The 26,550-nt window shown below is 41.4% G+C and overlaps 1 protein-coding gene across 2 annotated transcripts; it reads right to left on the bottom strand.

Annotated features, from left to right (window-relative positions):
• Positions 1 to 1,620: 1,620 nt before the first annotated feature.
• Positions 1,621 to 24,944, bottom strand: ERLIN2 (ER lipid raft associated 2). Of its 2 annotated transcripts, XM_083368412.1 has the most exons (12): positions 24,715 to 24,944; positions 20,955 to 21,077; positions 20,116 to 20,197; positions 18,133 to 18,179; positions 16,255 to 16,316; positions 15,824 to 15,949; positions 14,203 to 14,276; positions 13,500 to 13,558; positions 12,375 to 12,466; positions 11,357 to 11,446; positions 8,029 to 8,108; positions 1,621 to 7,136 (listed from the first exon to the last, which is right to left on the bottom strand). In XM_083368412.1, exons 2-12 carry the CDS (start codon positions 21,059 to 21,061, stop codon positions 6,948 to 6,950), a joined length of 1,008 nt encoding a protein of 335 aa, XP_083224538.1. In that variant the 5' UTR covers positions 21,062 to 21,077; positions 24,715 to 24,944; the 3' UTR covers positions 1,621 to 6,947. The 2 variants fall into 2 exon arrangements, with proteins under 2 accessions (XP_083224538.1, XP_083224539.1); XM_083368413.1 differs by lacking the exon at positions 15,824 to 15,949.
• Between the last annotated feature and the right edge of the window lie 1,606 nt (positions 24,945 to 26,550).

Consider the following 26,550-nt stretch of genomic DNA (forward strand, 5'->3'; position numbering starts at 1 on the left):
ATTATTAATTTAGATTTATATACCGCCCCTCTCCCGAAGGACTCGGGGCGGTGTATAGGGCAATTAAAACACTATATACAACACATAATATACAAAAATTAAAATAAATTAAACCAAGTAGCCCTAAACAATAAAACACATTCTAAAATGTAAAATTTAAAATTTTAAATCTAAAATCCCAGTCTCTCAGTCCAGGCCGGCAAGTTCGAATAGCCAAGTCTTCAGGTCGCGGCGGAAATAATAATAATATAATATAATATAATATAATATAATATAATAATAATATAGTAACTTTATCGTCACTTTGAATGTACACCAATCGGCATACATCAAAATGAAATTTCGTTGTGTACAGCAGTAAAAGGTCACCAACCTCTGATATACACTCCTTGTTCGTGGCCAGCTCAAGTTTCAGATCGTCTATTTTAGTCTCTCGGGAGCGAAAGATAGCAAACAGGACAGATGGAAACGGAGCTCCATGTGGATCAGCCCTCAAATTAGCTTGTATTCCTGCACGACAGTCTTGTCTCCATTCCTTTTTCTGATCCTGACTCTTCCACCTTTTCCTTAAAGGGTGCACAAGTGATGATGGTGGTGATAGAGTTGGGAAGGGAGCTTGGAGGTCATCTAGTCCAAACCCCTGCTCAGGAAGGAAAGCCTATACCATTTCAGACAAATGGCTGTCCAGTCTCTTCTTTAAAATTTCCAGTGTTGGAGTATTCACCGCTTCTGGAGGCAGGTTGTTCCACTGGTTAATTGTTCTCACTGTCAGGAAATTTCTACTTAGTTCTGTTGCTTCTCTCTTTGGTTAGTTTCCATCCATTGCTTCTTGTCTTGCCTTTAGGTGCTTTGGAGAATAGCTTGAGTCCTCTTCTTTGTGGCAACCGCTGAGATATTGGAAGACTGCTAACATGTCACCCCTAGTCCTTCTCTTCATTAGACTAGACATACCCAATTCTTGCAACTGTTCTTCGTGTGTTTTGGCCTCCAGTCCCCTAATCATCTTTGTTGCTTTTCTCTATATTCTTTCTAGAGTCTCAACATCTTTTTTACATTGTGGTGACCAAAACTGGATGCAGTATTCCAGGTGTGGCCTTACGAAGGCATGGTAAAATGATATTAGTACTTCACGGGATCACAGCATCACACAATGTGAATTCAGCTGACACCACCACCCACCCAACCTTGTTCCCCAAGTATGGATTATCTTTCCTATCTGTATTTGCCAATAAGATAAGAAACACACAGTGCTTGCTTTTCTCCCAAGACATTTATAAAATGAAGAGTTACAATGTGGTAGTGAAACACACGGTTCAACCTTATAAAGGCATAAATTATTTATATCTGAAGTTTAAAAAGATGAAAGATCTCTGATAATCAAGTTCTAGTGATCCCTGCAGGAGTGCTTGGAAGAACAGCTCCATAAAATGTCTCAATTTAAAATAAGACTTTTTTTTGTACGTGTGATTATTGTGATCAGGAAACGTTTCCAAGATACTAGTCAATTCTTAGATTCTTCAACTATTTTTGTGCCCCCCTCCCATCAACATTATTTCAAACCTCAGCATATGTGCAGTAACTCATTTTTCATTCTGAAAAGAGATTCCCTAAACACACACATTAAGGTGTACGTACTCTAAAACCAAAGAACATTTTTATTGATCATTACAATAAATATCAAAATGTACCGGCAGTTTAATACACAATTTTCTAAGGAAACAATCAAACAGATTAGTAACACAGCAGCATGGCGGAACGGCAGATGTCCCAAAAGCCAGCAACATTGATTGCCTCCTTTCGTGGAGAGCTCATTTTGAAGTGTAAAAGTCCTTTTTCACATCCTTGCATATAGGAAATAAATGTTACTTTGTTCAATGGTGATACAAAAGGAAATAGAAAAAATTAGTTGCTCAAAATCCGAACAGTAAGCAGTGGAGAAAGGCTCATTTTAACAAAGCAGCTCTCTCTTGTGCCCACATTCTTTTACACAGACGGAACACAAAAATCAATATTTCTAGTACTTAATGACAGAATTTAATTATCAGGAGAAATCAAGCACATCTCAATTACAGAATGCTGCTTTTTTAAAAAAAAATTGAACAGAAATTTAAATTTCCATTTTGTTAATCCATATAGTTAAAAAATCCTAAAGATTTATTCTAAGCCGTGTTTTTGTACATCAGTGTCATAAAAAGTCACATTATATACTTTGGCTTTGCTGGAATTTAGTATTTGCTAGTTTAAAAAAGTGTGTGTGTGTGTGTGTGTGTCTGTGTGTGTCTGTGTGTGAGAGAGAGAGAGAGAGAGAAAGGAAGAGAGATCCTAATCTTTTATACATGAAGAAAAAAAAATCAAATGCCACTGTCCCCGTAAATCTCACTTGAATGCTTAACTAACTTTATATTCTAGTCTAGTGCATGCATCATTGAATCTGCAAACTTTAATAGGAAGAAAGCTCGAAAAATAGTACCTTTCTTCTGTTGGAAGATTGGACATAACTGAGGCAATGAAATCCAGCTGTACAATTCAGAAATTAAGACAAATCTTTACAGAGCCATTTTAGTGCCTAAAGCTGTTTTACCATTTCTGAGCTATTAGTTTCTTTCTGTACTTTCAATTGACAAGGAAAAACCTATGACGTCCACATGAAAAAAAACCACAAGCTTTTAAAGAAATCAACGAGAACACGGCTGAAGCCAGAAGTACAGATTTAAATATCAGCATGATTTTGACTACAGTATTTTTTTTGATACAAACAGAATCTGAATATTTTTGACGCGTGACAACCTGCTGCCAATTAACTGTCCTACAGGAGCTACATCAATCTTTTGCAGCTGCTGCTGGAAGGTGAGATGGTAAGTGAGGATGGACACCAGGCAGTGTATGATAAATAGAAGCACATCTAGGAAGAGAAATACATTTTCTAATATACCTCCTCCAGCCCAGTCAAATTCCCTGTGGTATATACATTCTGTGACCTCCAGATGTGTCGCACCTCTGTTTCCTAACACCTGGAGACTATCAGAATGAGGAAAAGTAATCTTGCACTGCACATTTCTGTGTCAAAACTTTGGCTTCGGCTCCTTAAGGTCCCAATATTTTCAGAATTAATTTGATATAGCCTCAGATTGGGTTCACCCTTAAAAAAACAATTCCTTCTTTTGTTTCGTCCTACTGAGAAACGGGCTTTTTTTGAAGAATAGAGGAATAGATTACAAAGCCACATGTTAAAAGGACCTAATGCTTTATGACTTGCATTTATCAGACATGGAAGAATGCCAAGTTACTTTATAAGGTCTGAGATGGTCTTTTAAATCAGAATAGTAAAAAAAAACACAAAAACTACACTCCTGATGTTACTGCAGTTTAGGGGTTTCAACAAGCAACCCCAATTGAGAACAATGCACTGTGAGAAAGCTTGTGGCACATTTAATGAGTTTCTCCCCATGAATTTGGGGGTAATGACACATAACTCTTGCAAGCCTTTATTCATGCACAACAAAAGAAGTCACACAAAGAGAAGTACACTTCATGCTTTTGCTCTGCTTTCCCTACAGCCTATATTGTATTGTACATAAGCACTATTTAATTCAGCTGCACAGTAAAGGCCCAATTCTAACACAAAACGGGGCACCGGTGTCTCGACTATACCCTTGTCAATTGAAGGGTGAGGGTTCACATGATTGAATGCTCCTGTATTAAAAATGTATTCCCCAGAAAGCTAGTATCTCAAGAATACCAACCAATCAGATATACTGTTATATTTAATTGACCTGGTCAACTGTGTGACCTCTCTAGTGCTGGCAATTTGAAGTATAACACAACCCAAATATAAGTCTTATCGCCTCAATAAAAACTCATATAACAGCAAAGGTTATTCGTAGGATAAAGCAATTTCCTCTGGATTCATAATTAAGGGTATCTTAGCACCGTCACGCTGGCTACTAAGATTTTTTCTCCCCCAGTTTTAGTGGAACAGGCAGATGTTCTCCATACAGCTTCCTTTGCTCCAGAAGAAATCTGAATGTTACATTAGCTCAGCTTTACACAATGTGGAAAAATGCAACTGCAGGTGGAGAAATACGCTAAGGCAGGAGTGTTCAACCTTGGCAACGTTAAGACTTGTGGACTTCAACTCCCAGAAACCCCAGCCAGGGTGGCTGGCTGAGGAATTCTGGGAGCTGAAGCCAAACAGGTCTTAATAGTTGCCAAGACTGGACAGCCCTGGGCTAAGGAAAAGCACATTTGAAATTTAAGGCACATGTGGCAAGGCGCCTGAGACTCCTTTAGTTTGCAGTCCATGGATTCTAAATCGTGGCACCCATTTTATGAAGAGGCTCGCCTCAATCTCGCCTGCACGTTGAGAAAAGGAAATGTTAATGTGGAAACACCCCTCTCCCAAAGTCATACTTCAAGAACCAAGGACTTTCATCAGACTGACAAAAATTTCCTATGAAGATTCAAAACCAGCATGCCATCAAGATCGCCCTCTCAACTGGGTGATGGGACAGAGGGACAGAACAAGAGGGATTTTTCACTAGCATATTCCGAGAAAGGTACAGGACATCTCAGTTGATGACAACTGAAAATTGACCAGGTTGTTTGAAAAAAAAAGAGAAAAGGAAAGAGAACAAGAAGCAATCAGAAAGTTTTTTTTTTACTTGGTCTTTGTCCAGCATAGGCAAAGCATACTTTTAAAAGGACCTAGGAAAGCTTGCATTCCTAACACATTATGGAACAGACACCAAAGATGATTTAGCAAGAGGGCTTATTCAAGCCTTGTGGCTACTGGGCACTGGCCTTATAGTGGGAGGCACTGATTAGACTTAGATGACAAAAGTCTTTTTTGAGTATCGTCACTTAAGAGGTCTGGGGTTCTTGGTCCTGCCACTTACAAGATATTATAACCCTACTTGCTACAGCTTAAAAAGAAGGAAAATGTATGCTACTGATACACCAGCTATTCAATCAGCAAACGTTGATCAGTGATTCTTTTTAAAAAAATGGTTTCCCTACTACAGGGAGCAAAAAAAAGGCCTTTGTTACAGACTGGATTACAAATAGGATTTCAGGCCTAGAAGGGTTCTTACCCCAAATACAAGAATCTTAGGGTTAGAGCAGAATATTTTGGCAGGACGCCCTATTAGTTTATATCACTTTGTCTCAACCTTTACAGACATGTAGACTTAAACTCATCATGGCTGGCTGGGCATTCATGGAATTGAAGTCCACACATCTTAGTTGGTCAGACTGAGAAACACTAGCCTATGCAAAATAAATATTTAGCACAGGCCAACAAGAAGAATGAAAAAAATCCTTCTGTTTGGGGGGGGGGCGCGACAGAAAGTTCTCTCAATCTGGTTTTTGGAGCAAGCCATTTCTAGGAACACATTCTTAATGGAAATATACACGCCTAATGGAATAAGGGCACCATCTGAGACATCATTGGCTGCTGAAGGAGGGATTCAGATGCAACTGGGTATTTTGAATTCCTGTTTGCTGGTTGGCCCCAGAAAAAAAAGTGTTAAGAATCGGTTCCCAAACTATTTCACCTACTTGTGGATCACTTCAAAGGGCAGCCTTCTAGAATAGAGCAATGCTGGATGTCTGTATTTTATCCATATAGCAGTGGAACAGGAGAGACCCCGATGCTGCACAATTGGAGACCAGCCAAGCCAGAATGCATCCCTGTCTGATGAGACTTGATCAATCTGATCTGGGTTCTGCAAATGGGCTGCCAATTACCTAGTGAACCACAATGGTATGGCTCGTAGATTGGGTTAAGATCATTGAACCAGTAGTTGCGCAAGTCCATTCCAGACTGTCTTCTGAAAACCAGAATCACATTTTGCTTCTCTACCGATTCGCATTGCATGTTATTACAGAAGAAACTACCAGACAGATGACAAGCTCTTCTCCAGGAAAAGCTGCCTTTAATGTAAGGGCAAAAGAAACATCTCACCTGACATTTGTCCCGACTGTCCCAACCAATTTCTACAAGGTGGAAAGGTGGACCTTGGATCTAGATGTGCTTTGCAGATCTTGAAATAAGCACCAATCGACATATCTTTAGTTAATGTTTAATGCTCCAAGTTTCCATGCCAAGGCTTTTAATCTGTAGTGTGTATACTTCTTTTTTTTTAAAAAAAAATAATAATTCAAAATTAGCACCTTTATTTTTTGAAGGAATAGGCTGCCACTGACTACTGGTGAAATCCAATTACTGGAGACTACGCTCATGAATGCAAATAATTCAACATGCAGAGATGATCTGCTAATCCACGTATTGTCCAAAAAAAATATTAGCCTATTGAACCGTATGCCCTTCAGAAGAGTTGGAACTGTAACTCTTAGACTTCCCGGTCAACTTCCCCAACAACTTACATTCTGGGGAGTTGGCAGTTCCAAGACTTCTAGAAGGAATCAGGTTGGGCTGTATCAAGACTAATTTTCCAACACCAAAAGAGAGAGACAAAGAGAAAGAGGAAAAAAAAGAGAGAGAGACTTTTTTCAATTCTCCATTTCCCCACCCCCGATGGGGTGGACCTATAGTATATGTACAAGGGGATAGTTGAGTTTTTCACATGAAAAGGTTTCTCTTGCTCCAAAAATAAATCTGAGCATGCTTTATCTAATTGAAGTGGAGGCAGAGTCAATCATGGGGACACTGCCTCTTCTTTTAGCATGATTCACTGTTGCTCTCACCATCGGCACAAAGATCAATAAGGCAGTGTATCTTGACCGCTAAGAAAGATGAAGTCAGAAGTCAGAGTTGCAGTGCTTCTTCAGGCTGTCTTTTCAGAACACACAGGGTGTTTTTCTTTCTGGCCCAGTAGGCTGAGTACTTCCCCACTTCTTGGAAGGTAGAGACCGCACATCAAATAGCCAGATGCCAGTTTGGATGGCTTCAGACAGGGGTTGTGCTGCCCTTCTGTCTGTTCCCAACTTCACAAGTCTTCCCCTGTTTCCAGCCAATTTTCAACTTTTAGCTCCTCTGCCTGTCCTTCAGAAAACTTAGTGGGAGTCGCAGCGTGGTCCATAAACATGTTGGGTATATCTTTGCCAAAGTAGATTTTGCTATTGGAGGCAATCGCTTTGTATTTCATTAATTGCAAGTATTCCGGGGTCAGTTTTAGCTGCAAGGAGAAAGAGAAGCACACCCACAGTCCAGTTATGAAAAAAAAGAGCTTTCAAGACTTCTGCTCAGTCTTTGGATTAAATTATCAATAGTGTGGCTTATAATACTTCAAAAACACAAAAACAGACCCCCCCACACACAAACATAAATGTGCAAGATAAAGCTAAAAGGAGGCTGGTTAGTTGATTCAGCCACTGCCTTACTGTGTTGTATAAATAGGCTACTGCATTAAGCTGTAATAATTGTTTGTTTGTTTGAATATAGCACAATATCCAGAAACACTCTGAACAAATACACACGCACATGCACATGCACACACATCTGCCCTTTGTGTCCTGATCATTGTACACTAGTTCCTGGGCAAGATCTGTTTAATTTGTATATACTTTAAATTTTATGTCAGATAGTAAGTATGCCTTATTTTGATTGTGATGCTTCTGACACAAATAAACAAACAAGCATACTATCTGTACATGGGGGAAACATAGCTATTAATCTACATTTGGGATTTAGCATGTTGTGTAAATACCTTATGCACCTTATAATATCTCAGTGCTGCGGCTATAACTATGATGTAGGGAATGATGTGAGAGAAACATCTACTTGTGTGTCCAGGAGGAAAAGGAAAGCCTAGCATGGACTGCCAGCCGCAAACTGGTCCATAAATAAGTAACTAGAAAAGTCAATGGTTACCAAGTAATCAGGAACAACTTTTTAAATCAATAAGATTTTTGGAGTCATACAGATTCCATCAACAACCTGAGGATGGAGACGCTCAGACAAGGGCACAACTGCAGTGAGGATGAAGATCAACACAACTTTAAAGATTCTGCAGTTGCAGCATCAATAAACTGAGCTCCAGGACTTTGAAGCACAGCTGAATCTCTCACCTTGTTGGCTTCTGCCATCTTCACGGCTGTGTAACATTCAGCATCCGCTTTCGCTCTTTCTCTGGCAAGGAATGCGGCATCTGCAAAAAGCGGGGAGGTGGGTGAATAAGACTTCCAGACACAGAGAAGTCAAGAGACCCTGAAAATGTGAAAATTAAAATGAAAGGAGGAGGAGGCGGCGGCAGCATTTTCTAGAAGAAGAAATGCTGATTTCTATCTTCAGAATTGGTCAAATAGCTTCACAGTTTCCACTTGGAGTCATTCATTCTCTTTAGCATCATCTTGCTCAGAACAACAGGGACCAAAAGATTACAGCCAATCATCTAGAGGACAATCTGGAGAAGGAAATGGAGCAGAGCAGGATATCCTGCAAGCATTCTGGACATCACCACAGCCAGTAGTGTGAAGGGAACCAGGTTAGGCAAAGCTAGAAGAAGGCATCACCCTGGCACGGCCAAGATCTGATTTCAACGCAGCTTATGATCAGTGACAAAAAGACATCTGAACAGTGCAGTTATGCTCCAGTTAAAAACTCAAAACTTTTCTTTGTGAAACCTACAGGCAAATCAGAATGCTTTTCAGAATCAAGTGGAACAGATATAATTTAGACTGTTCTAGTTTCTGAGCAAAAGATCCAACTTCCTTCTACACACACACACACACACACACACACACACACACACACACACACACACAACACACGTCAGTGAGGTAGAGATAACTGGAATTAGATCTGGGAGATGAGAATTCAATTCCCTATAAAGCACACGGCTGAAAGACAGCCCTGATGGAAAAGTACAAAGAATTATGATTCTGCCTACGCTGACAGCCCATGTCACCCTCCGCTTCCTACTTCCACTGAAATGTTTTTGTTCAGTGCAAACATAATCTGTTGCATAACCTTCCATCCCCAGGAAAACAAACAAATAAAAAGGGTTACAGCGCTTCGATAATTTGCAAAGCTATTATTCTAAGAGAAAGAATTTCCAAGTTTAGAAAGTAACCACTAAATACGATCCCCTTAATTTCTGTTGCTAAGTGGGACATTTCTTAAGTGAACTTTGCCCCATTTTAACAATTTTCCTGTCACAGTTGTTAAGTGAATCACTGCAGCTGTTAAGTTAGTAACACGGTTGTTAAATGATTCTGGCTTCCGCACTGACTTTGCTTGTCAGGAGGTCGCAAAAGGGGATCCCGTGACCCCGGCAGACAATGACCAAGCCATCATGTGTGAAAAGTTCGTAAGTCAGGTTTTACTATATAGAAGCAATACAGGTCATGCTTGACTTACAACCATTTGTTTTGGTGACTGTTCGAAGTTACACTGGTGCTGAAAAAAGTGCCTTATGACTTTTGAACATTTATGACCTTTGCAGCATCCTCACGATCAAAATTCTGATGCTTGGCAATTGGCTCATATCTGTGACGGCTGCAATGTCCTGGGGTCATATGATCACAAGCTAAGTCAATGGGGAAGTCCATACTCATGCTGTTTTGATACCTACGCACCCATCCATCCATCAACACATCCATTTCTGTTCGTATACCAATGCACCAATCCCAACAGCCCAAAGTGGGCTGTTTACCCAATTCAAGGGGTAAAGCAGGGGTCTTCAAACTTGGCCCTTTTATGATTTGTGGACTTCAACTCCCAGAATTCCTCAGCCAGGCACACTAGCTGAGGAATTCTGGGAGCTGAAGTGCACAAGCCATAAAAGGGCCAAGCTTGAAGACCCCTGCAGTAAAGTATCCAATTACCACAGCAGTTACACGAGTCTCAACAAAGCCTCAAATTTGCTACTTAGGATACAGCTGGATGTCCTGCCTTCTCTGCTTCAATCGCTTAGGATACAGCTGGATCATTTCAAAGGCCTGGCACTCAGCAACACGTCTAGATGTAAAAGCAAGCTATTAGCCCTCTGCCAGGACCTGCCTAATGAGGAGCTGCTGATCTGTAAGCCACTAATTAGCTCCTTGGGGACAGGCTGCATTGCTTGACAAGCTTCTTAATGAACTTAGCACAGCAAACTGGTGCTTAGAGGCAGCCTACAGCAGCTTTTTTCCCCCTGCTCCAGCAGCTTATTCCAAAAAAGGATCAACAAATGGGCAATCCACACGTCAGCATCGCCTTCTTACAAGGGCAGCTTGAAGGCTTTGGCAAAGTGCCCAGGTTCAATCCTGGCTTGTGATGCAGAGAAAAACCTGGGTATAAACTCTTATTAAAGAGTCACTGCCAGTTGGTGGAGATATCACCTGGGCAACTTGTGATCCAGATGCCAATCTCACAGAACTTCAAGCTAATTTCAAAGCCTGTGCACAAGAGGGTAGGCAGGATTGTGTTTTTGTTTATTTTTAAGGGCTGCAGGTTGGGGAAGTGAAGAGAAATTGTTGGAAAAAGGACGGGTAGCCAATTCATTCTGCTTCATTTGTGGCACGGATAGGACACTGGGTTGACAAGCAGCGAGCCCATGTTCGAGACCCAAAGGCTAACATGGGATGGGGTGAGTTCCCATCATTCCCTCCAGCTCCTGCCGACCTCACAGTTTGAAAATGTGCATTCACAAGTAGATAAATAGGTATTACATTGGTTGGGCACCTTAACAGGGACACGAAAGAAGCCCTCAACTGGGCATCCCCCGGGCAAACGGTGATGTCACCGGCTAATCCTTTCCACCTGGAAGCACCCCGGTGCCTCCAACACAAGTGCAATGCGATTTGTTGCTCAGATCTGCCTACTACACAGCCTTCCATGGAAGTTAGGAGAAACGTCCATTGGTAACAAGCAATGGTAACAGTCAGTTTTCTGTTTCTTTGTTTAACAGCAGTTCAAGAAGGCTTTAGAAGCGATGAGTAGCCTTTGCTGGGCGTTTTTAAGAGAAGCTGAATTGTAACCAATGCTTTAATTTGGATTTCTGCACTAAGCAGGGGTTGGGACTCAATAGTCTAAATATTGTCCTTCCCCACTCCGTGATTCTATGATTTACCTCCTTAGCGTTTAAATTAAAAACTGGAATAAGCAAGGAAAAGATTCTTCCAAAGCCAGTGAAACGGGGAGAGGCTCCTAACAGCTGAAGACAGAAGAACGTGATTAAACAGAAGCAAGTCACAAGATGCTGCTACTTCAGATCTTCACCACAGACACTACCGATTCACCCCAAACAGGACCATCTCCATTAACATCATCAAGATTGTTTGGAATTTGCTCATTCTATCTGGAAACTGCGTGCATCTCTTTCCTAGATTTCTGCTCATCTTCAAACAGGGAACGTTACCGGTGAGTTAAAATCATCCAAGACAGGACGAGCACTTCTAAAACACGGCTGCTTACCTTCAATCTCGGATATCCTCTTCTCTGTTTCTTTTTCCATTACCTTCTGCCCATAGGTTATCTCGGCCACCTGCGCAATTTTTTCTGCCTCTGCATAGGAGAGGAAAGGCTCCCAATTATTATAGGAGGCAGCAATGATGTTCAATGAAACTAGAACTTCCTGGAGCAGAGACGCTGCATTCATTGAATGGGTGTTTCCCCCAAAGCCTTCTTAGGAATGATGACTTCTAAAGCTTTGCAGGAGTTGTTTTTCTTCTTCTTTTTACAAGGGAGGAAGGGGGGGGTGTTTCATATTTTAAATTAGGATTTCTCTACTGATCTCTGATGAAGATTAACTACCCTAGAGAAAGTTATGTTTGTCCCCTGTCATTTCACAAACTACCCGAGTATTTTCATTCTTAGAGAATTCACAGCCTGCTATCTAAAATTATTTTGAGCTCATATCCAGTTCGGATTAGATTCAGCGGGAATAATACTCCCTTATTTATTATATGCACAATGTATACTTCTTTGAAGGGATGCGGTGGCTCAGTGGGTTAGGACGCTGAGCTTGTCGATCAGAAGGTCGGCAGTTTGGCGGGTTGAATCCCGAGTGCCGCATAGCAGAGTGAGCGCCTGTTACTCATCCCTGCTCCTGCCAACCTAGCAGTTCGAAAGCACGTAAAAAATGCAAGTAGAAAAATAGGGACCACTCCGGTGGGAAGGTAACAGCGTTCCGTGCGCCTTTGGCGTCTAGTCATGCCGGCCACATGACCACGGAGACATCCTCGGACAAGCGCTGGCTCTTCGGCTTTGAAACAGAGATGAGCACCGGCCCCTAGAGTTGGAAATGACTAGCACGCATGTGTGGGGGAACCTTTACCTTTACCTTTTATACTTCTTAACCTCTGATTTTGAGCTCCCTCTTAGTCTTTTGGAAAATGCAGTCCCCACAGACAAAACAAGAAATACCACCTCTTATGTTCTGCATAATTCTACAGGAATAGTCAAGACGTGATAGCAAGAACTGCACACCAACCAATGAGAGCCTTTTTGCGCTCTGTTTCAGCCTCTTTCTCCACAACCTTCTGCTTCTGAGCTGCAATCAACAGTTTTGTCTTTTCACTCTCCCTAGAGGGGACCAAGACAGGCTTTAGCTACAGGATTAAAATGACTTCCATAACAAAAGGCATTTTCAAGTTACTGAATGGATTAGCATACATACATATATGCACAAATAATAAGCACAAGAGATTCTACAGATGGCTCAAACTGAACATTCATTCATTCATTCATTCATTCATTCATTCATTCATTCATTCAATTTCTGTAGTAGCCAAACTCAAGTCAATGAGTCTGGGTGGCCTACAATAAAAAAAAATATTACAATTAAAAATACTAAAAACCTGTTAAAACAGTAAATATGCATAAGGGCAAGATACTTGGCTAGTTAGCAATACAGCCAGCAAACGGGGCCCTTAACACAGCCCCCCCCAACCTCTTGGGCACCAGGGACTGGTGCCGTGGAGAGAGGTTTTCCATGGACTGGAGGGGGCATGATTTTACATGCTGCCTGCATCCCATGGATGGGGTTCACTTGTCTGCACGGCCCAGTTTCTGGCATGTTGCGGCCCGGTGCTGATCCATGGACCGGGGTTGGGGACCTCGACCTTAACACACGCAGTACATAAAACAGCCTGAGAAGTGTGTGTTTTTCCGTATGTCATTTGACTGACTGACTGAACGTGAATGAACCTTTATTATCAAAGTACATGTATATAGTGAGATTGGCTGAGCCTTCCTTCGTGCCCCCCCCCCACACAACTCACAGTGACAACAAAACCACCATCTTGTTACACCATGTGAGCTAACTGCACAACACACCGGTCTCACAAGTCAATTATACATAGAGTTATTTCCCATTCAGGAGCCTGACAGCCCATGGATAGAAGCTGTTCTTCAGCCTGTTGGTACGGCTGGCTATACTTCTGTATCTCCTACCCGATGATAGGAGAGTAAAGAGGTGCCGACCAGGGTGTGAGTCGTCCCTGAGGATTTTCCTCACTCTTCCAAGGCAGCAGACTGTAACTCTATAGTCCTATAGGGCGTGTGCAATGCATGCACACATGCAGCCATTATAAAGAAGAGAATTCCAGAAACTTACATGAGCTCATAATTTCTCCGAATTGCTTCTGGGATGTTTGGCTTTGTAACTCGGACTGCCTGATTGAACAGAAAAAGTGAAGATTATGAGGAAAGACTCTCAAAATGACAATATTAAGAACCACACAACTGACTGTTCAAAAGGAGTGATGGCATCCTGAATCTGTGAACAGGAAACTAGTATGATTGAAGCAGGAAAGGAAACACCAGCTATCAGCTGGGCAGAGCTCATAAGAGGTTTCAATAACTCCTTGTTTAGATGAGCACCAAACTTTTTACAATCTTATGATCTATTCAGACAGATAAAATTAAGCGTGGGAGTTGCCTAGACCGGAACTTGAGACACTTCCTTGGGAGAAAAGATTACAATCCAGAACCAATCTACACCCAAAATTTGGTAGAATCTCTGAACTTCAAATGGGACAACATCAAGCTTAGTTTGCAATTCTGTCCTTTATCCCAGAGATTCTCACCTCACTCTCTTTCAGGGAGTCCATGAAGTCAACTGAATAATAAATATTTTAATTTTTCTCCATTTTAATAACTAAATATTGTTAGGTCTATCCCACATTAACCAAAGCTCTTTGGGGTCCTCAATCATTTTTAGGAATCTAAAGGGCTCCTGAAACCAAAATGTTTGAGAACTTTATCCAGTTTTGCACAAGAACGTTGTTCTTGGGGTATACTCCAGCGTTTTTTGTTACCTGTATGATGAGTCCCGGAGCCATAGATGTCAGATCTTGTTGGAGAGCCAGTTTTAGGTTTTCATCAATCTGATCTAGGAAGGGATAAAGCAAACAGAGCACGAAACAAGAAATTGTGAACAAGCCCATCAGCCCTATTGGTTCTTTGCTGATACACTTGCATGTGCAAACAAAAGGAATGAAGAGTAGGAAAGCAGTTGCACATGCTTGGCCATTTACAACAAAAGCAATATTGCTGCAATCATGTTAAATAAAAACAGGAGAGAATAGGACACATGGATGACAAGGCACTTATTCCCTGGGAGAAATTATAGGTTTTTTATTTTAATTCCATTTATATCCCGCCCTTCTCCGAAGACTCAGGGCGGCTTACAAGCTTAGCAGTAGCCTTCATTCTATGTATATGCCTGCTTATTAGGGCTTTCACACACACACACCCAAGCGGCATTATTACAAAGTCAGCTTAATTGCCCCCAACAATCTGGGTCCTCATTTTACCTACCTCGGAATGATGGAAGGCTGAGTCAACCTTGAGCCTGTTGGGACTCGAACCTGCACTAATTGCAGGCAGCTGGTGTTACTTAAGGAGGCATTAGCCCACTGCTCCACCAAGGCTCTTATTGCAGGGGGTCTTCAAACCTGGCTCTTTTATGACTTGTGGACTTCAACTCCCAGAATTCCTCAGCCAGCATGCCTGGCTGAGGAAAGAAGTCCACAAGTCATAAAAGGGCCAGGTTTGAAGACCCCTGGGTCATTGAGACAGTGGCTGCTTTAGAAGCAGGCGGCCTCACTTTCAACCCCAACCCCTTTTATGTCAAAGATCACAGATACAAAATGTATGGGTTTTCAAAATTTGCTGAACTTCCAGCATTATTAGCCATGAGCGTGAATGGCGAGGAATCCTGGGACTTATAATTCAGCAATATTTTAAGGATAGCAGGGCCACCAAGAAGTAAGGAGATTATAATCTTCGACCAAACATTCATATAATCAATACACTTTCCAATATTCCTTTACTGCTAAATAGTTGTAGAAGTAAAGTTAAGGAAATGGTGCCAATTTTCACTCCTGCCTCATCAAATAGACCTGCCCAAATTCCTGATTATAAAACACTAAAGTACAAAACCACTGTTCGTTTTCAACTGACTGATTTGCCTTCTGAAACAAAAAGAGGGTAGATTAATGAAGAATATGTAATGTGCTCTTATGCGCTAGTTCTGGGTTCAAATGAAATGATGTATCACACATTGAAACATTTAATTACTTCCACTGAGACTGGCTAAAAGCACCATTAATTTCTTGATTGATAGATTTTGTATCATCAAATCGGTCTCTGCTCCTAGCACCCACATAGATTTTCTCTGTCCCTAACCTGGTCTTTCGGGTTTTTCAATGCTGCATTAATCTTAGGAAAGTAAAATCTATTGCTGTGGATTCAATGATTTAACAAATATGCCAACCCATAAATGCTCTCAAATTATGGGAAAGAGAAAGGAAGACAGCTTAATGAAATTCACAAACCTAACCCTTAAATTCCTCCCATTCTAGAGACATTGTAACCCAACAGTTCTCTAAGATATTTTAATTCAAGTGTTCTGCACGTCATGCTGAAGACACGCACCAAACAATTCAATGTAAACCTCCTGAAGTGTGTGAACGCTGCAAAACTGGTTCAGCTCATGGTGGATCTTGTTGAAAATGAGAGCCTTATCATAATCTGCAGTATAGTTCTTCACTATATCGTAGACTAAGGAGAGAGAAAAGGGGGGGTGTTAAAAAATTGCGCAGGCAAGAAATGGCATCTCATTTCTTATCACTACAGCCACGGTTTGGGAACAGGAAAAAAACTCAGTACGGTTGTCCAGTTAACAGAGAGCCCAGCTTGGAAACCCTGGGAATTGGGTCATTACAAAGCAAACCCCTAATTTTATTTCCTTGGTAGGAAATGGATCATATTATTTATCTTCCTCCCAGCACAACTGGTGCACCCATAATGCATGGGAACCCAAATTCCAGCTCTGAGGAAAAAAGAGGTTGGCAGCAATAACTCACCCGCACTTTGGATCAGGAAGTTCACAACCTCAATCCTGTCAAAATAAATCATGACTCCTCCACTGCAGAAGTAAAAAAAAGAAAAGAAAAGAAAAAGAAAAATGAAGCAGGAGAGAGAGAGAGGTGAGCATCTGCTGGGATGGGTCACTTGGAAAGGAAGATGTGTAGAGAGCTGCGCTAATCTCTCTTGGCAAAAAAAAACAACACCAAAACAAAACAACAACCCAGGAGTTTGGTAACACCTTTTCTGACTAACACCTTCTATTAGAAGGCGCTAAGTTTTTCTCACCTAAGCTGACACCTTTTAATAAAATGCATTAGCTTGGGAAAAGGTGCTACAAGACTCCTGATTGAAAGAATAAGGTGTCAAGAGGTAGCTCAGACACTGAACTCTACCTGCCCCCCAAACACCTGCAGTGGTGCTTTTGTTAAAAAGGGTAGCAATTCTAGATTGATTGATGTACGTTAAGGGTACTGCAAGAGGCTTCCCTGTGGATAAGTAAAAGGAAAAAGTGCCATCTCGTGGTAGAAGCAGAGCATTCTTCGGACTGATAGAATGAAACTGGGCCTCTCGTGTGCATGGGAAAAATAAAGAAAGCTTTCTTACTACCAATAGCAAAAGTGCCCTTGGGTGCAATCCCAAAACAATTGGAGCACCGCTTGAACACCACTGGCAGTGACAAATTCACCGTCAAAATTGCAAAAGGCAGCTTTGCTTGGAACAGCCTAATATCCCGTGACAGTATCTTTTAACCCCATCAAGCGACAACAGCTGCCTATCCCAGGTCCTTGGGAAGGACCCGATAGGTGGATAAAAATGCCCAATCCAGTCTGAACATCTGGCTGTGTGACAAACCAGAATAGTAAGAATTAAAAAAAATTGCACTGAAATAAGATGCCTGCATTAGAATTCTGCTCAAACACTTACAACATCAGGATTGTAAAAAGGGAAGAGTTTGCATTTTCCTACATGGGATCCATAAATGGGGAAAAGTATAAATAAGGGGTGAAACTGGGATTGAAATTGATGCTCTCTGAGCTTGGTTGTTTTCTTGCAGACGTTTCATGATGTTACCAAATTGGGGTAATGAAACATCTGCCAGAAAACAACCAAGCTCAGAGAGCACCGAGGATCCCTCATCTCAACCCTGAGCTACTAATATTCTCTCCTCCATCGAAAACAGAAAGATAAGAAATGATTACATTAATTAGTCAAGCTACATAACCTGGGTGGTTTTTTTTAGTGAAATAATTGCAGCTTTGAATGCCAAACATCCTAGCTCCAGGTTTCAAGACCGACAAACTTACTTTAGCTGAGCCATCTTTAAATACAGACCCCTAGGCTTAGTTCCATCTCTGACCTTCTAGCCCACTGAGTGGTATCGATTTTTTTTACCTTGCCTTTATTATTTTTTATAAATAACTCAAGGCAGCGAACATAGCTTCCTCTTCCTATTTTCTCCACAACAACAACCTTGTGAGGTGAATGGGGCTGAGACAGATTGACTGGCCCAAAGTCACCCAGCTGGTTTTCGTGTCTAAGGCAGGAGCTGGTTTATAGCCTGGTGCCTTGATCCCTAGACCAAACTGGTAGGTACATAGAAAGCCGAATACAGGATCATAGATGCAAGATGATTCCGTTCCCCATTTGCATCATCTTATCTGAAATCAGCAAAAACAACAGCACCATATTTTCCGAGACATCTATACACAAGATGGAAGCACTAATCCAAGTTACACAAAAAAAATTCCAGAGTTATGTATGTTAAAGCCTCCCTGCAACTGTGGAGAAGATAAAAGCAAAGGGATGGCAGATTCACAGATTGGTGTGTGTGTGTGTGTGTGTGTGTGTGTGTGTGTGTGTGTGTCCAACCTCACCTTGTGCCACATGGAACATTCTTTACTTCATCTGTCTGTAAGGTGGTCTAGAAAGCAGAAAGAAAGATGATTATTAAGTAACTTCTGTGACAAGAAAAAAAACACCTTTTTTCTGGAATGGGGATGAGCTAAATTTGACAGCCGACAGTCCCATAATCTTTCGGGGGGGGGGGGGATAAAGAGCGGCAGGAAATCAGGTGATGTTGCATCAAGGAGGTCACAACTGTGCAAAGATTCATCTTTTTACTTTTCTCCCTGACTTGGAGGAAGATGTTTAAATTATTGTGCTACAACATTATTTACCGGTGCCAAATTATGTTTTTTGTCCCAGTGGAGCAGCAGAAGAATATTGGGGAGTGCAGAGCTCCGTGGGCTGCAAAAAGTGGCCCTGGGGCTACCCATCTTTGCACAGGGGTTTGTATAGCATTGGTCAGTCTTTTTGGCTCACCTCAGGTAAATGCATCTAGCTCTACCTGACTATCTTAGCCCCATCTTCTCTGCAAGTTATCTGAGCCAGAAACAGACTGGCCACTCTAAACTTTGCTCAACAATACTTCAAGACAAATATATTCAACGTGCTGATTGAGCAGCTCTTGAAGATAATCTCTTTCCCCTATTGTGAAAAAGTGGAAGGTCTTGTTTGAAAACAGGTTTAAGGCCCATTCAGATAAGAAAAAAGGAATGAATGTGAAGGAGTCGGGAAAAATGTGGCCCATGCAAAAGAACAACTTCATTTGCTGCTCTGCATAGGCTCATTACAAAATTCAGAGGTAAAATTCCCTTCAACAACCCAGCACGCCACTGAAAGGCTTAATAAAACATAGCAGAAAAAAAACACACAAACGTATTATGGGACAATAAAATAATAAAGGGCAGTTAAGATTTAAGTCAACCTGGGAAGTAGATAATAGGAAAGAAAAAGAAATAAACTTTATTGCCAAATAACAGTGTCCCACACACATAAAACCAGCTTTTCTACTGGAGCGACATAAGAATTAAACAAATTGGAGTATATAAATAATGTTTGTGTCAAAAGCTCGTATACATCTTGTCTGATTTATATGGATTATGTATTATTATGGTAAACCGTTTGAGATGGGTGGCTATATAAATTTGATTAATAAATAAATGTGGAGTTTATAGCTTGCTATGTTAATGAATGATGGTTACTGCAAACCAGAATTCCTGGTCATGGAAAGCAACTGGAAATCAAAACTGTAAGTATTCTAATTTTCCTCTGAAGACAAGCTAGGATCAGCCAGTTTCAGACTAAGTTACGGCTATCATGAATGGGGAATTGAGATCCAAGAATGAAAGGTTACACTACAAATTCAAGCATGGACACAATTTCTCTTCATGCCACATTCCATTTTTATCCTACTTTTAACCCCCTCAAGCATTTCCCACATTATTTTCCTTACTCAAACAACCTTTAACAGAAAACCTGGACTCTGAACCACAGGGGTGTGGCAAGCTTTTTTTCCTTCCTCCTTTCACAACAGTTACTATATAACGAACCACTTGACAAAGCAGTTCCTGAGGCTTGTACCCATGATACACAAAGAGCATTAGAGGGTTACATATTAATTAACAAAATCACCCCAATATGCAGTTAGGAGCATCTTCCAGGTGACAGTTACAAGGTATAAATGTAAATCTGGCTTCAATCTCTTGATGATACCGAATTTGAATTTCCTTCTAGATCGCTATACTTTAGTAAAAACATACTGAATCACGTATTTATATTTTCCAATCAATAAGGAGTTGATTTGCTTAGCCCCAACAAAACACAAAGAGTTATGAATATTGAGCTATATAAAATATACATTGGGCTGAAGTGACACCTCGTATTGTCGAGACCGTTAATTAGAATCTACCAAGAAATGTCTATTTTAAGGGAGCATTCAGAACTGCTTTGGCACAACTAGCAGTAGATCTGTGTGCTTCTTCCCCATAAGACAAATATATATGAAGACAAGATACCTGTACTGATTTATAGGAAGTTATGAAGGGGAGCATTAGATGGAAACCAGGTCCACTTGTAGATGTCAGGAGTGCTCCTCCTCTGTAGGGCAGAAAGGCATATATTTAAAATCAGACAGTGTTCTGGTTCTTTGACCAGAATTTCAGCTTTTTGACACCCTCACCAATCAGCTCCCGAGTAGGTAGTGCATTAACAAACTCAAAGCGTGCTTTCTCACCATCACAACTTGCCTGCATCCTTTCATCAAAACTTTATTTACAACATTTATATAGCATCCCGCAACAATGAAGGTTCTCTGCACAGCTCAGCATAAATGCAATTACACTGAGCTTGCAACAACCTCGGAATCCGAGCCAGACTTTTCAGTCTAAATACTCAAGTTGTTTATGAAAGGAGATGGTCTTCTCCGGTAGCAAAAGACCACAAGTGTCCCAAGCTAACCACTCTGCAGCTGATATTTGGAAACATGTGCAGGCAAGTCTCAGTAAGCATATTCAGAACGAGATGCACTGCACACAGTCCTCAAATGGTCTGGGACACGGGTGTCAAACTCGCCACGTCACATGATGTGTCGCAACTTTTTTTGCATTGCCGGAGCTCGGGTGGGCGCAACCTCCGCATGATGCAACCAGCCCGCGGGGCCAGCAGTTTGACACCCCTGGTCTAGGAGAAGCAATTTTTTTGCAGCTATGACATTCATGCACAGCACCAGTTTGAAAGGAAGGGGGGAAAAAATCCACAGTTGGCATTTCTTCAATCTCGCAATGCATATTTCTTAGCACACGTGCAACAATGCAAAAAAAAAGAAACACAGTTCCTTCCAAGTATCTGCCCTTACCTGTAGTAAACGCCAATATGCCCTTCTTCAATCTTGTGTATTGCAGAAAAAAGAGCAGCTGCCACTAGGCTAGCACCCAAAGCTGCAATGGCACCTAACTGAGTCATCCCTGAGAAAGTAAACCTGAGAAAGGTAAAAAAAAAAAAAAAAGGGAGCGAAATAAGCACTTATGTGAATCTGTGCAAGACACCGGTTCTCTGCTTTGGGGAAAGGCTGTCCTGTCTCATGTTATCGTTAACCTTACGTGATCGGATCACATAATGCCTTCCTTGCCATGATTGGATCAAAGTCCACAAACCCAGCATACTTTTTCCATCAATAGGTAGCCGTTTGTTCTCTGAAAGAACTGGAAATTGGGTTACATATTTACTTCTAGCGTTCGATGACCAACCATATTGCCATGGAACATTCACTGTTTCATGCCATAGCTAAAAGATATGTTAACCTGTATTTCTTATTAAATTTGATTAAAGTGCTGTGACATCCTACAAATCTCAGCTGCTTTTCAGGGTGGGAGGAGCAAATTTTCAGTCCTCTTGGCAACAGGGATCAATTTCACAACAATCAGTCGTCATGGGCCCAATAAAAAATTTCATAAACTAGAAAGTGAATAAACCAAATTTCTTTCCACATCAAGGAGCCCAGCTTTAGTCTTCCCTCCAGCAGAGAACATTATTTCTCTAATTTGCCAAATTTACCAACACCAAGTTATTGGAAAGCGTATATATAGTATCAATTTCACTCCTTAAATGTTTTGCCAACCACAGCATTCATGTGAAATAAAAATGCGATCAGAAGAGAACTGTAAGAATTGGGCTGCCGATTTTAACTTTTGCTATGTAGGACCTGATGCTGAACATTCAAATAGTGCCACAGACATTTTATTAATGTTAAACACAATCCATTGGTAAACCTCTCCAGCACAGACCCTAAGGAAATCTGTGACTGGTGCCAACAGCACCATATTCTTCATGCAGAAACTAAGACTTTCCTGTGTCTCTAAAAGATAGGACTAGAATCACAATGTGGAAACAAGAGTTTGGCTAAAGTCTTTACAGCAGGTGTAAGAAATTTCCAACTGTAGAATAGATTACCACAAGTGATAGGTTCTCCTTTTCAATATTAAAACAGAGATTGTTATATGCCAGTGATAATGATGTTTAAGCCTCAAAAAAAGTGATTCTAATGAAATATACTGGTTTGCAATTCCCAGAATTCCCAATTTCTGGGCAGCACTAGGTCAGGCAAGAGTACTGATGCTTTATCCCAGGATGCATCATGCCGCCCAGATGCATCATGCCGAAACCAAGCCCATCCCAGCTCTGGCAATGGGGGAAAAAGTTGTGATACATCGTGACACGTCACGTGCCGTTGCGAGTTTGACACTCCTGCTTTAACCTGATGAACCAGAGAATTGGACTAAATTACCCCATTGTCCTGTCCCATTCTAAAACTCATGGACCATGCTTACATTTTTCCTATCAGTGTGACCCAAATTCTGATGGGTAGTACGCTTGCTTTGTGATGTTGTGTTGTGTTTAAAAAAATTAGGTTGCAAAGAGCAAACAACCTCTAAATGCTAATGCTTGTCTCTCATTCAAAATCCTCAGAAGCCTTCCAAGTGACCCACAAAAGTGCCCAAGTTGCCAGTTCTTTGAATTTTCAACCATTGCTACTGGTAAGTGGTAAGGACGCAAAGCAAGAAGAACTTAGCGTGTCTTTTGAATGTTTGTAGTTCATGCTTATCTCAGCTTGCCAAACAGCTCTTTAGAAAATCAAGAAGAGCTTAATCTGCAAGTACGGCATATCCCAATGGCAGGAAATGCACATTAAGCAATCAGTTTCTGTGGGCTGCAACTATATTAAGTCAACGGTATTCCTTATTACCCAATTCTAAATTTTCACAACTGAAAAACAAATGCAGTGCCCATCAGTTTCATGAATAAAGTTCCAATAGAAGAGAATGAGGTAAGTTGCAAAAGTCACTAAGCTCATGATTTTTAAACAATAAGCTGTGACTGCTAAATAATGATGGTTATATGCATGAACTAAGCCTGATTACTTAACAACTGAACCAACTATAACTTGTTCAACAAGTCCTGTCTTGGCATAGTGAAGACAGGTATATTAACTTAGTCTCCTGACAAACTTAATTATTTTTTTTTAAAAAAGTTCACCTGGCACCTTTATTTATCTGTAAATGATTTTCTATTCTTCCCACCTTACCTATTCCTTTAGAAGAGCAATGTCCAACCTTGGCAATTTTAAGACTTGTATACCTCAACTCCCAGAATTCCTCAGCCAACAATGTCTTAAAGTTGCCAAGATGGGCCACTCCTGCTTTAGAAAGACAACTTTCTCATCCTTTGCAACTTGGCTTTGCCTCCTTCCCCAGCCCTCATTTTCTTTGGGTTACAAAGATAAGGTTTTATTGGACCGTATCTGTTGAAAAACATGTAAAAATACACAAAAGAGTCCTTTACGTCAAGTAACCATGGAGCTCACACAGTTACTTTCAGGCCTGCCGTTCTCATTCCAACAAAACTCACAAGATTGTTGTGGGAAAATTCCCAAAGGAAGACACCCCCAACCAACCTATCCGAGCTCTCCAGAGAACAAACAGGATATGAAAACTGTACATAAGAAAAAGAGAGAAGAGCCACATAACAATAGAGGAAACTGATGCCGAAATTGTTCCACCAAAGAAAAAAAGAAACAGACTTTTCCCTCAGGAGCCCAGAAGGGCTACCTGAAAATTTCCGCAAGAGCTTTTACAACATTCCTGGAAGGCAACCAGACCTGGGAAACCTGAGCTTGAATGAAATGAAAGGACTTGACTGTGCCTTAAGCGGAGGACGAAATTTGCAGCTAATAACTGGGACGTTATTATTGTTAATTGGACAGCCACTTGTCTGAAATGGTATAGGGCAGTGATGGCGAACTTTTTAGAGACCGAGTGCCCAAACTGCAACCCAAAACCCACTTATGTATCGTCGGGTGCTGGGTGGGCGTGGCCCTTTGAGTGGGCGTGGCCTATTAGGGGGCATGGCTTTGGTGGTAATGGCAGACTGGGTGGGACTAAAAAGTTCCGTCAATCAATTCCAATTTTGCCAGACCTTTTTTTTTCCTGCGAGAAATTGAAATTGATTGAACCTTTTTTTTTTTTGCACACGGCGGTGGAAGCCTAAAGTGAAAAGGTTTTATAAAAACCAGCTGAAGGCCTAGGACTGGGGCAACAACGCGCCTGCCCACAAAGCGGGCTCTGTGTGCCACCTGTGGCACTCGTGCTATAGGTTCGCCACCACGGGTATAGGGGTTTCCTGCCTGAGCAGGGGTAGATGACCTCCAAAATCCCTTCCAACTTTAATAATAATAATAATAATAATAATAATAATAATAATAATAATAATAATAATAATAATAATAATAGTAAATATCCATGGATTGTTTTTCCCCCTAGCATGAAGCCCATGCTTTCCATAGAGAAACAATAAAAATAATCCTCCGTATGTATTATTTTCTGCCCAATGAAAAGAAACGGGCCCATCGAAAAGGGGCGAGAGGAGCAAGAAGGCGAAGCACCCGGTTGCGGAGGGAGGTGGAGATAGTAACGAGAGACTCCCTACAGCCGGAAAGAAGACGCGGAGCCCGGCAGGGAGCACCGCCGAGAGGGAGGAGAGGGAAACGAGGCGCCGCCGGCCTAGCAGGAAAAAGCCAGCCAGGCGGATTGCGGCGCTTCGCAGCCCTTCGGCACACTTACGGCCGCCCGCGCCTCCAGCTCCTATGGTCGTCCTTGGCTTCCGGGTCAGTCGCGCGCCTGACGTCATCTCCCTGCGCCGTCGCCAAGGTTCAGTGTTCGCCCCGCCCCTTGGCGTGCCGCCGCCGCCGGCTTCTTTTTCTTCTTCTTCTTCTTCTCTCCGACAGAGGGCGCGAGAGCCCTTGGAGCCGTTCCTTCGCCGCCGCCGACTCCGGTTCCTTCTTCAGCGTGTTAACCCGGAACGTCGGAATGGTGGTTACCCAAGTCGGCGTTTGAAGAAAGGAGCGCGCGTTGAACTCAGCGGGGCGGGCAGACGCGTTTCCCAGAATGCAGCCTCGTCTGTGGCAAAGAAGGGTGGAGGTTGTGGGATTCGGAACGTGGGAGAAGATGCGGTGGCTTACCTGGGTCACTGCTGGCTGGCTTCCCTTTTTGAATTGGCAGCCCCGCGCTTGGATGAAGACGTTCAACGATACTTTAAGAGGTAAGAGAAAAATATTACACGATCTAGGTCGGGATGATACATTGCATGAAGACAGTAGCAAATCATGACTGTGGCCATCGTGTTTCAGGCACTTAACTGGCTTGGTAGGGCTTTGCACCACATGTAGTTGAATTAAATGATGACTGTTGGTAAATTGATAAAGTAATAACGATTGAGTCCATACCTCAGATTAAGCCATAAACCATGAATTACAAACAATAGGACTTGGATACCCTCTGCACAAAACGGTCTGTTTCATTTTACCTTAACGTATTGTCATTTTTAAATTATAATAATTTTATACCTATAAACCCAACCAGTTTTGATATATTTAGTGTGACCTAGTTAAGCTGGCTATAGTTGGACATGTGTGAATAAGATAATTAAAGATCTAATCAGGGTGATAGTCAATAACTTGAATGTATGCATTCCATAATAAGTTAATCAAAGAATGACTGTTTGCAACTCTTAGGGACTCCAGATGACACAGTTAGAAACGTCTGGAAAGATATTTCTTACTCTCAGTCCTGATCTGGTTTGGTAAAAAAACCAACGAGATTCCCTTTCATTCGAATTTTACCTTTGTTGTCCAGATTAGCAGTTACTATAGTTTGCCATGGTTTCAGAATCAGGAAATTCTGCTTAATGCTGGCCTACTTCAAACTGCTTTCGGGATTTCAGACGTTTGTGTGCTAATCTTAGTTTGCGAATCCACCAGCAAATTAAAACCACTAAAGGGAATAGAAAACAATGTGTAAGCTCTTATAATTATTCTCAGTTCTGTAAATCTGATACGCCAAATTACTGCAACTTCTGAAAAGACTATCCACAGGCATAAGGAGAAAAACTCATCTAAAATGTCAGCGAAGGAGAAATAATTTCATCTCCGCCTTATAGCGATCTCTTTATGTATATGTATAGAACAAGCCTGTCCAAAGAATTCTGGGCCAATTTTATAAAACCAAGTAACGAAATATCAGCAATATTTGTCAATCCCAAATGCTCAGCTCCAAAACAAACCTTAAAAGGGTGTTTTGGATGAAATACACACAGCATTAAGTTTTTTAAACACTTGCCTAGATTTAAAGCCTTGGTAAAACGCACTAAATCTTTTAAGGTTTTTAATGAATTTAGCAGGTGTTTCATAAATCACAGCTTGGCTCAGCCTTTTCTTCTTTTAATAGCGGTAAACTAGGAAATTGCTGGGAGCTGAGGCAAAAAAGGCATTCCTGTAACAGTGAAAGCAAACAAAGTTTTTAAACAAGAAAGCTGGCCTCATATCTGGAACTGACTCTGGTGACAGTAAATCAGAATCCAACTGTGGATCCATAGTTAACAATCTCAAGATGTAACCGGGC

This window comes from Vipera ursinii (assembly GCF_947247035.1).
Source record: "Vipera ursinii genome assembly, chromosome: 8".
In the NCBI taxonomy this organism is placed as follows: domain Eukaryota; kingdom Metazoa; phylum Chordata; class Lepidosauria; order Squamata; family Viperidae; genus Vipera; species Vipera ursinii.

Coding starts and splice junctions, on each gene's coding strand:
- ERLIN2 (XM_083368412.1), bottom strand. CDS start 21,061: ATGACTCAGTTAGGTGCCATTGCAGCTTTGGGTGCTAGCCTAGTGGCA. Junction 15,950..16,254: donor CTTCCTGATCCAAAGTGCGG/GTGAGTTATTGC, acceptor CTCTCTCCTTAG/TCTACGATATAGTGAAGAAC. Junction 14,277..15,823: donor GGTTTACATTGAATTGTTTG/GTGCGTGTCTTC, acceptor ATCCCTTCCTAG/ATCAGATTGATGAAAACCTA.